Genomic DNA, 11,808 nt, shown 5'->3' with positions numbered 1-11,808 from the left:
CTGTCCTCTGTAGTATATATAAACAGTATACTGTCCTCTGTAGTATATATACAGTATACTGTCCTCTGTATTATATATACAGTATACTGTCCTCTGTAGTATATATACAGTATACTGTCCTCTGTAGTATATATACAGTATACTGTCCTCTGTAGTATATATACAGTATACTGTCCTCTGTAGTATATATACAGTATACTGTCCTCTGTAGTATATATACAGTATACTGTCCTCTATAGTGTATATACAGTATACTGTCCTCTGTAGTATATATACAGTATACTGTCCTCTGTATTATATATACAGTATACTGTCCTCTGTATTGTATATATATACAGTATACTTACCTCTGTAGCGTATATACAGTATACTGTCCTCTGTAGTATATATACAGTATACTGTCCTCTGTAGTATATATACAGTATACTGTCCTCTATAGTGTATATACAGTATACTGTCCTCTGTAGTATATATACAGTATACTGTCCTCTGTAGTGTATATATATACAGTATACTGTCCTCTGTAGTATATATACAGTATACTGTCCTCTGTAGTATATATACAGTATACTGTCCTCTGTAGTATATATATACAGTATACTGTCCTCTGTAGTATATATACAGTATACTGTCCTCTGTAGTATATATACAGTATACTGTCCTCTGTAGTATATATAAACAGTATACTGTCCTCTGTAGTATATATACAGTATACTGTCCTCTGTATTATATATACAGTATACTGTCCTCTATAGTGTATATACAGTATACTGTCCTCTGTAGTATATATACAGTATACTGTCCTCTGTATTATATATACAGTATACTGTCCTCTATAGTATATATACAGTATACTGTCCTCTGTAGTATATATATACAGTAAACTGTCCTCTGTAGTATATATACAGTATACTGTCCTCTGTAGTATATATATACAGTAAACTGTCCTCTGTAGTATATATACAGTATACTGTCCTCTGTAGTATATATATACAGTACACTGTCCTCTGTAGTATATATACAGTATACTGTCCTCTGTAGTATATATACAGTATACTGTCCTCTGTAGTATATATACAGTATACTGTCCTCTGTAGTATATATACAGTATACTGTCCTCTGTAGTATATATACAGTATACTGTCCTCTGTAGTATATATATACAGTATACTGTCCTCTGTAGTATATATATACAGTATACTGTCCTCTGTAGTATATACACAGTATACTGTCCTCTGTAGTATATATACAGTATACTGTCCTCTGTAGTATATATACAGTATACTGTCATCTGTAGTATATATACAGTATACTGCCCTCTGTAGGATATATACAGTATACTGTCCTCTGTAGTATATATACAGTATACTGTCCTCTGTAGTATATATATATACAGTATACTGTCCTCTGTAGTATACATACAGTATACTGTCCTCTGTAGTGTATATACAGTATACTGTCCTCTGTAGTATATATACACAGTATACTGTCCTCTGTAGTATATATACAGTATACTGTCCTCTGTAGTATATATACAGTATACTGTCCTCTGTAGTATATACACAGTATACTGTCCTCTGTAGTATATATACAGTATACTGTCCTCTGTAGTATATATATATACAGTACACTGTCCTCAGTAGTATATATACAGTATACTGTCCTCTGTAGTATATATACAGTATACTGTCCTCTGTAGTATATATACAGTATACTGTCCTCTGTAGTATATATACAGTATACTGTCCTCTGTAGTATATATATACAGTATACTGTCCTCTGTAGTGTATATATACAGTATACTGTCCTCTGTAGTGTATATACAGTATACTGTCCTCTGTAGTATATATACAGTATAGTGTCCTCTGTAGTATGTATACAGTATACCTTCCTCTCCTCTGTAGTGTATATACAGTATACTGTCCTCTGTAGTATATATACAGTATACTGTCCTCTGTAGTGTATATACAGTATACTGTCCTCTGTAGTATATATACAGTATACTGTCCTCTGTAGTATATACACAGTATACTGTCCTCTGTAGTATATATACAGTATACTGTCCTCTGTAGTATATATACAGTATACTGTCCTCTGTAGTATATATACAGTATACTGTCCTCTGTAGTATATATATACAGTATACTGTCCTCTGTAGTATATATATATACAGTATACTGTCCTCTGTAGTATATATACAGTATACTGTCCTCTGTAGTATATATACAGTATACTGTCCTCTGTAGTATATATACAGTATACTGTCCTCTGTAGTATATATACAGTATACTGTCCTCTGTAGTATATATACAGTATACTGTCCTCTGTAGTGTATATATACAGTATACTGTCCTCTGTAGTATATATACAGTATACTGTCCTCTGTAGTATATATACAGTATACTGTCCTCTGTAGTATATATATACAGTATACTGTCCTCTGTAGTATACATATATACAGTATACTGTCCTCTGTAGTATATATACAGTATAGTGTCCTCTGTAGTATGTATACAGTATACCTTCCTCTCCTCTGTAGTGTATATACAGTATACTGTCCTCTGTAGTATATATACAGTATACTGTCCTCTGTAGTGTATATACAGTATACTGTCCTCTGTAGTATATATACAGTATACTGTCCTCTGTAGTATATACACAGTATACTGTCCTCTGTAGTATATATACAGTATACTGTCCTCTGTAGTATATATACAGTATACTGTCCTCTGTAGTATATATATACAGTATACTGTCCTCTGTAGTATATATATATATACAGTATACTGTCCTCTGTAGTGTATATATACAGTATACTGTCCTCTGTAGTATATATACAGTATACTGTCCTCTGTAGTATATATACAGTATACTGTCCTCTGTAGTATATATATACAGTATACTGTCCTCTGTAGTATACATATATACAGTATACTGTCCTCTGTAGTATATATACAGTATACTGTCCTCTGTAGTATATATATAGTATACTGTCCTCTGTAGTGTATATACAGTATACTGTCCTCTGTAGTATATATACAGTATACTGTCCTCTGTAGTATATATATACAGTATACTGTCCTCTGTAGTATATATATACAGTATACTGTCCTCTGTAGTATATATATATATACAGTATACTGTCCTCTGTAGTATATATACAGTATACTGTCCTCTGTAGTATATATACAGTATACTGTCCTCTGCACTATATATACAGTATACTGTCCTCTGTAGTGTATATACAGTATACTGTCCTCTGTAGTATATATACAGTGTACTGTCCTCTGTAGTATATATATACAGTATACTGTCCTCTGTAGTGTATATACAGTATACTGTCCTCTGTAGTATATATACAGTATACCGTCCTCTGTAGTATATATATACAGTATACTGTCCTCTGTAGTATATATACAGTATACTGTCCTCTGTAGTATATATATACAGTATACTGTCCTCTGTAGTATGTATACAGTATACTTTCCTCTGTAGTGTATATACAGTATACTGTCCTCTGTAGTATATATATACAGTATACTGTCCTCTGTAGTATATATACAGTATACTGTCCTCTGTAGTATATATACAGTATACTGTCCTCTGTAGTATATATACAGTATACTGTCCTCTGTAGTATATATACAGTATACTGTCCTCTGTAGTATATATACAGTATACTGTCCTCTTCAGTGTTAATTACTTTACACAGTTTAGTGTCATCTGCAAAAATTGATACTTTACTATGCAAGCCTTCTACAAGATCATTAATAAATATATTGAAGAGAATAGGGCCCAATACTGACCCCTGAGGTACCCCACTAGTGACAATGACCCCTCCAATACTGACCCCTGAGGTACCCCACTAGTGACAGTGACCCCTCCAGTACTGACCCCTGAGGTACCCCACTAGTGACAGTGACCCCTCCAGTACTGACCCCTGAGGTACCCCACTAGTGACAGTGACCCCTCCAGTACTGACCCCTGAGGTACCCCACTAGTGACAGTGACCCCTCCAGTACTGACCCCTGAGGTACCCCACTAGTGACAGTGACCCCTCCAGTACTGACCCCTGAGGTACCCCACTAGTGACAGTGACCCCTCCAGTACTGACCCCTGAGGTACCCCACTAGTGACAGTGACCCCTCCAGTACTGACCCCTGAGGTACTCCACTAGTGACAGTGACCCAATCTGAGTATGCATCGTTAATAACCACCCTCTGTTTTCTATCCCTCAGCCAGTTACTTACCCACATACAGACGTTTTCTCCCAGTCCGAGCATTCTCATTTTATATACTAACCTTTTATAAGGTACAGTGTCAAATGCTTTGGAGAAGTCCAGATATACGACATCCATTGATTCGCCGCTGTCAAGTCTAGAACTTACCTCCTCATAGAAACTGATTAAATTAGTCTGACATGACCGATCCCTCATAAAGCCATGCTGATATGGCGTTATTTGCTTATTTCCGTTGAGATGCTCTAACATAGCATCTCTCAGAAAACCTTCAAACAGTTTACCCACAACAGATGTTAAACTTACCGGCCTATAGTTTCCAGGCTCTGTTTTTGGACCCTTTTTGAATATTGGCACCACATTTGCCATGCGCCAATCCTGTGGGACATTCCCTGTCAGTATAGAGTCCGCAAATATCAGAAATAAGGACCGTTAAAAAATGTACACTAGAACAATAAGGCCCTTTGGGGGTTAAAAATTATTTTTAAAATACCTCATCCACTTGCACGTGCAGCGGCAGTCACTCCTCTCTTGATTGAAAAGGACCTACTGAAAGAACTGCATTCAGCATGATGACATCACTACGCTACAGTGACATCATCATGCTCAGCGCAGTATTTTAATTTTTTTTGCTAAAGCAAAACAGTACAGCTGGGGGCCACTATGGAGGACAGTATTACTGCTAGGAGCCATTATGGGGGACAATATGTGTACTGAGGGCACTGCAGGGGTTGGGTCTTTATTTTAAAAAAAGCCAATGAAATTCATAAATTTTTCATGCCCATTTCTAACACCCATAAAAAACTGATGCAAAATGGCAATTAAAAATGGACAGGCGGCCAGATAATCGATGCACAAATAATTGAAACATGACCATGAAAACTGAGTGTTTTTAATGGACGTTTTTTTCACGTCGTGTGCATATAGTAGTAGTAATAGCAGTAGTATTGATATAAGAAATAATAATAGTAGTAGTATTGGTACTAGAAGTAATAATAGTAGTGGTATTGGTAGTAGAAGTAATATTAGTAGTGGTATTGGTAGTAGAAATAATATTAGTAGTAGTATTGGTAGTTGAAGTAATAATAGTAGTAGTATTGGTAATTGAAGTAATATTAGTAGTATTGGCAGTAAAAGTAATATTAGTAGTGGTATTGGTAGTAGAAGTAATAGTAGTAGTATTGGTAGTTGAAATAAGAATAGTAGTAGTATTGGTAATTGAAGTAATATTAGTAGTGGTATTGGTAGTAGAAGTAATAGCAGTATTGCAGTAGTATTGGGAGTAGAAGTAAAATTATTAGTAGTATTGGTAGTAGAAATAATATTAGTAGTAGTATTGGTAGTTGAAGTAATAATAGTATTAGTATTGGTAGTTGAAGTAATAATAGTAATAGCATTGGTAGTAGAAGTAACATTAGTAGTAGTATTGGTAGTAGAAGTAATACTAGTAGTAGTATTGGTAGTAGAAGTACTATTAGTAGTGGTATTGGTAGTAGAAGTAATATTAGTAGTGGTATTGGTAGTAGAAGTAATATTAGTAGTAGTATTTTTGGTAGTAGAAGTAATATTAGTAATGGTATTGGTAGTAGAAGTAATATTAGTACTAGTATTGGGAGTTGAAGTAATAGTAGTAGTCATAGAATTAGTAGTAGGAGTAATAATAGTAGTATCGGTAGTAGAAGTAGTATTAGTGGTATTGGTAGTAGAAGTAATATTAGTAGTAGTATTGGTAGTAGAAGTAATAGTAGTAGTAGTATTGGTAGTAGAAGTAATAGTAGTAGTAGTATTGGTAGTAGAAGTAATAATAGTAGTACTAGTAGTATTGGAAGTTGAAGTAATAGTAGTTGTGGTAGAATTAGTAGTAGAAGTAATAATAGTAGTATCGGTAGTAGAAGTAGTATTAGTAGTAGTATTGGTAGTTGAAATAACAATAGTAGTAGTATTGGTAATAGCTGTAATAATAGTAGTATTGGTACTGGTACTAGTAGAATAGGTAGCAGTAATAATAGTAATATTAGTAGAATTGGTAGTGGCAATAATAGCAGTATTGTTAGTTTTAGTATTGATAATAGTAGTAGTAGTAGTAGTAGTACTGGTAGTAGAAGTAGTAATAATAATAGTAGCAGTACTGGTAGCAGTAGTACTAGTAGTAATATTATTAGTATTGGTAGTAGCAGTACTAATAGAGCCATTAGCTGACATCTCTCCTGCGGCGGCGGGGCTTTCTCTGCTGACTCTGTGCTTTGCCTCCTCTTCCTCTGCTCCCCACTGGAATTGCTTGGAATTTGGGGTGGGGGCTGGGAGAGTTTGGTCGTGAGGAGGAGGAGGAGGGGAGGTTGGGAGAGGGGAGGGCAGAGGATTCAATGCTGCAGAATTATCCCTTAAAACCCCTTTGTTGAGTTCAGTAGAGGACTGTGCTCTCCAGTGACAATGTATGTGACCCCCATTGTGCTGTCAGTGCTCTGCACTGCTGTCTGCATCTGGGGGGCCTCTGCTGCACCCAAGAATGTCACTGCCACCCTGGTCTTCAATGTCAGCAACAAGACACAGAGCAAGAGCCCCTCAAGCACTCAAGGAGCCAATGGGACCGCGCAGCCCACAGTCTATGTCAGTGAGGATCTGGAGGAGCCTGTACCTAAGGACAGAAGGCTGAGGTTGTCTGAGGAGAAACCTGCAGACAAGAAAGGTGAGAACAAAGCCCTTGCGCCAAATCAGCATGACCCCCATCATACTGCCTGGCTGCACTAATCTTCTGCTACAAGCTGAAGTCACACATCAAATACTTGTAGAAATAGATGTCAAACAGTATATATGTAACCTCAGGGGAACCTCTCATACTGTATATGTGTAACCATAATTAGGATACCTTAGGTAAACCTCATGTATGGAACGTGAGGTAGACCTCATACATAAGACGTAAGGTAGACCTCATATATAACCTACGGTAGACCTCATATATATGCAGGTAGACTTTATAGAAGAAAGGTGTCCTCAGGTAGACCTAAGAAAGGAGGGGTGTCCGCAGGTAGACGTTACAGAGGAAAGCAGTCTACAGGTAGACTTTATAGAGGAGAGGTGTTTGCAGGTAGACCTTATAGAGGAGAGTTGTCAGCAGGTATAAAGGAGAGGTGTCTGCGTGTAGACTTTATAGAGGACAGGTGCTTGTAGGTAGACTTTATAGAGGACAGGTGCTTGCAGGTAGACTTTATAGAGGACAGGTGTCGGCAGGTAGACGTTATAAAAGACAGGTGTCCACAGGTAGACTTTATAGAGGAGGGGTGTCTGCAGGTAGACTTTATAGAGGAGGGGTGTCTGCAGGTAGACTTTATAGAGGAGGGGTGTCCACAGGTAGATGTTACAGAGGAGAGCAGTCTACAGGTAGACTTTATAGAGGAGAGTTGTCCGCAGGTATAATGGAGAGGTGTCTGCGTGTAGACTTTATAGAGGAGAGATGTCTGCGTGTAGACTTTATAGAGGAGAGATGTCTGCAGGTAGACTTTATAGAGGAGGGGTGTCTGCAGGTAGACTTTATAGAGGAGGGGTGTCCACAGGTAGACGTTACAGAGGAGAGCAGTCTACAGGTAGACTTTATAGAGGAGAGTTGTCCGCAGGTATAATGGAGAGGTGTCTGCGTGTAGACTTTATAGAGGAGAGATGTCTGCAGGTAGACATTATAGAGGAGAGATGTCTGCAGGTAGACTTTATAGAGGACAGGTGTCGGCAGGTAGACTTTATAAAAGACAGGTGTCCACAGGTAGACTTTATAGAGGAGGGGTATCTGCAGGTAGACTTTACAGAGGAGGGGTGTCTGCAGGTAGACTTTATAGAGGAGGGGTGTCCACAGGTAGACGTTACAGAGGAGAGCAGTCTACAGGTAGACCTTATAAGGGAGAGTTGTCCGCAGGTATAATGGAGAGATGTCTGCAGGTAGACTTTATAGAGGAGAGGTGTCTGCAGGTAGACTTTATAGAGGAGAGGTGTCTGCAGGTAGACTTTATAGAGGAGAGGTATCTGCAGGTAGAGTTTATAGAGGAGGGTGTCTGCAGGTAGACTTTATAGAGGACAGGTGTCTGCAGGTAGACTTTATAGAGGGCAGGTTTCTGCAGGTAGACTTTATAGAGGAGAGGTGTCTGCATGTAGACTTTATAGAGGAGAGGTGTCTGCAGGTATACTTTATAGAGAAGAGGTGTCTGTAGGTAAACTTTAGAGAGGAGAGGTGTCTGCATGTAGACTTTATAGAGGACAGGTGTCGGTAGGTAGACTTTATAGAGGAGGGGTGTCCACAGGTAGACGTTACAGAGGAGAGCAGTCTACAGGTAGACCTTATAAGGGAGAGTTGTCCGCAGGTATAATGGAGAGATGTCTGCAGGTAGACTTTATAGAGGAGAGGTGTCTGCAGGTAGACTTTATAGAGGAGAGGTGTCTGCAGGTAGACTTTATAGAGAAGGAGTGTCCACAGGTAGACTTTATAGAGGAGATGTGTCTGCAGGTAGACTTTATAGAGGTGAGGTGTCTGCAGGTAGACTTTTTTAGAGGACAGGTGTCTGCAGGTAGACTTTATAGAGGAGAGGTGTCTGCAGATAGACTTTATAGAGGGGAGGTGTCTGCAGATAGACTTTATAGAGGGGAGGTGTCTGCAGGTAGACTTTATAGAGGAGAGGTGTCTGTAGGTAGACTTTATAGAGGAGAGGTGTCTTCAGGTAGACTTTATAGAGGAGAAGTGTCTGCAGGTAGACTTTATAGAGGAGAGGTGTCTGCAGGTAGAGTTTATAGAGGAGGGTGTCTGCAGGTAGACTTTATAGAGGACAGGTGTCTGCTGGTAGACTTTATAGAGGGCAGGTTTCTGCAGGTAGACTTTATAGAGGAGAGGTGTCTGCATGTAGACTTTATAGAGGAGAGGTGTCTGCAGGTATACTTTATAGAGAAGAGGTGTCTGTAGGTAAACTTTAGAGAGGAGAGGTGTCTGCATGTAGACTTTATAGAGGACAGGTGTCGGCAGGTAGACTTTATAAAAGACAGGTGTCCACAGGTAGACTTTATAGAGGAGGGGTATCTGCAGGTAGACTTTATAGAGGAGGGGTGTCTGCAGGTAGACTTTATAGAGGAGGGGTGTCCACAGGTAGACGTTACAGAGGAGAGCAGTCTACAGGTAGACCTTATAAGGGAGAGTTGTCCGCAGGTATAATGGAGAGATGTCTGCAGGTAGACTTTATAGAGGAGAGGTGTCTGCAGGTAGACTTTATAGAGGAGAGGTGTCTGCAGGTAGACTTTATAGAGGAGAGGTGTATGTGTGTAGACTTTATAGAGGACAGGTTTCTGCAGGTAGACTTTATAGAGGAGAGGTGTCTGCAGGTAGACTTTATAGAGAAGGAGTGTCCACAGGTAGACTTTATAGAGGCGATGTGTCTGCAGGTAGACTTTATAGAGGTGAGGTGTCTGCAGGTAGACTTTTTTAGAGGACAGGTGTCTGCAGGTAGACTTTATAGAGGAGAGGTGTCTGCAGATAGACTTTATAGAGGGGAGGTGTCTGCAGATAGACTTTATAGAGGGGAGGTGTCTGCAGGTAGACTTTATAGAGGAGAGGTGTCTGTAGGTAGACTTTATAGAGGAGAGGTGTCTTCAGGTAGACTTTATAGAGGAGAAGTGTCTGCAGGTAGACTTTATAGAGGAGAGGTGTCTGCAGGTAGACTTTATAGAGGAGAGGTGATTGAAGGTAGACTTTATATAGGAGAGGTGTCTGCAGGTAGACTTTATAGAGGAGGAGTGTCCACAGGTAGACTTTATAGAGGAGAGGTGTCTGTAGGTAGACTTTATAGAGGAGGAGTGTCCACAGGTAGACTTTATAGAGGACAGGTGTCTGCAGGTAGATTTTATAGAGGAGAGGTGTCTGCAGATAGACTTTATAAAGGGGAGGTGTCTGCAGGTAGACTTTATACAGGGGAGGTGTCTGCAGATAGACTTTATAGAGGAGAGGTGTCTGTAGGTAGACTTTATAGAGGAGTGGTGTCTGCAGGTAGACTTTATAGAGGACAGGTGTCTGCAGGTAGACTTTATAGAGGAGAGGTGTCTGCAGGTAGACTTTATAGAGAAGGAGTGTCCACAGGTAGACTTTATAGAGGAGATGTGTCTGTAGGTAGACTTTATAGAGGAGAGGTGTCCATAGGTAGAATTTATAGAGGAGAGTTGTCTGCAGATAGACTTTATAAAGGGGAGGTGTCTGCAGGTAGACTTTATATAGGACAGGTGTCTTCAGGTAGACTTTATATAGGACAGGTGTCTTCAGGTAGACTTTATAAAAGACAGGTGTCTGCAGGTAGACTTTATAGAGGAGAGGTGATTGAAGGTAGACTTTATATAGGAGAGGTGTCTGCAGGTAGACTTTATAGAGGAGGAGTGTCCACAGGTAGACTTTATAGAGGACAGGTGTCTGCAGGTAGATTTTATAGAGGAGAGGTGTCTGCAGATAGACTTTATAAAGGGGAGGTGTCTGCAGGTAGACTTTATACAGGGGAGGTGTCTGCAGATAGACTTTATAGAGGAGAGGTGTCTGTAGGTAGACTTTATAGAGGAGTGGTGTCTGCAGGTAGACTTTATAGAGGACAGGTGTCTGCAGGTAGACTTTATAGAGGAGAGGTGTCTGCAGGTAGACTTTATAGAGAAGGAGTGTCCACAGGTAGACTTTATAGAGGAGATGTGTCTGTAGGTAGACTTTATAGAGGAGAGGTGTCCATAGGTAGAATTTATAGAGGAGAGGTGTCTGCAGATAGACTTTATAAAGGGGAGGTGTCTTCAGGTAGACTTTATATAGGACAGGTGTCTTCAGGTAGACTTTATATAGGACAGGTGTCTTCAGGTAGACTTTATAAAAGACAGGTGTCCACAGGTAGACTTTATAGAGGTGAGGTGTCTGCAGGTAGACTTTATAGAGGTAAGGTGCCTCAGGTAGACTTTTTTAGGGGACAGGTGTCTGCAGGTAGACTTTATAGAGGAGAGGTGTCTGCAGATAGACTTTATAGAGGGGAGGTGTCTGCAGATAGACTTTATAGAGGGGAGGTGTCTGCAGGTAGACTTTATAGAGGTGAGGTGTCTGCAGGTAGACTTTATAGAGGTAAGGTGCCTCAGGTAGACTTTTTTAGGGGACAGGTGTCTGCAGGTAGACTTTATAGAGGAGAGGTGTCTGCAGATAGACTTTATAGAGGGGAGGTGTCTGCAGATAGACTTTATAGAGGGGAGGTGTCTGCAGGTAGACTTTATAGAGGAGAGGTGTCTACAGGTAGACTTTATAGAGGTGATGTGTCTGCAGATAGACTTTATAGAGGGGAGGTGTCTGTAGGTAGACTTTATAGATGGGAGGTGTCTGCAGATAGATTTTATAGAGGAGAGGTGTCTTCAGGTAGACTATATAGAGGAGAGGTGTCTGCAGATGGACTTTATAGAGGGGAGGTGTCTGCAGATAGACTTTATAGAGGAGAGGTGTCCACAGGTAGACTTTATAGAGGGGAGGTGTCTGCAGATGGACATTATAGAGGAGAGGTGTCTGCAGGTAGACTTTATAGAGGGTAGGTGTCTG

At 39.7% G+C, this 11,808-nt stretch overlaps 1 protein-coding gene across 2 annotated transcripts in view; it reads left to right on the top strand.

The window, feature by feature from the left end:
• Positions 1 to 6,596: 6,596 nt before the first annotated feature.
• Positions 6,597 to 11,808, top strand: part of CPXM1 (carboxypeptidase X, M14 family member 1) — a 56,293-nt gene continuing 51,081 nt past the window's right edge. For both annotated transcript variants that reach the window (XM_040419435.1, XM_040419433.1), the window contains exon 1: positions 6,597 to 6,924. In XM_040419435.1, coding sequence (XP_040275369.1) covers positions 6,669 to 6,924 — 256 coding nt within the window. In that variant the 5' untranslated portion in view covers positions 6,597 to 6,668. The remainder of the gene's footprint in view (positions 6,925 to 11,808) is intronic.

Source organism: Bufo bufo, chromosome 2, assembly GCF_905171765.1.
Source record: "Bufo bufo chromosome 2, aBufBuf1.1, whole genome shotgun sequence".
Taxonomy (NCBI): Eukaryota; Metazoa; Chordata; class Amphibia; order Anura; family Bufonidae; genus Bufo; species Bufo bufo.
The sequence above is the reverse complement of the archived record's forward strand: the minus strand, read 5'-3'. Positions and strand labels throughout refer to the sequence as shown.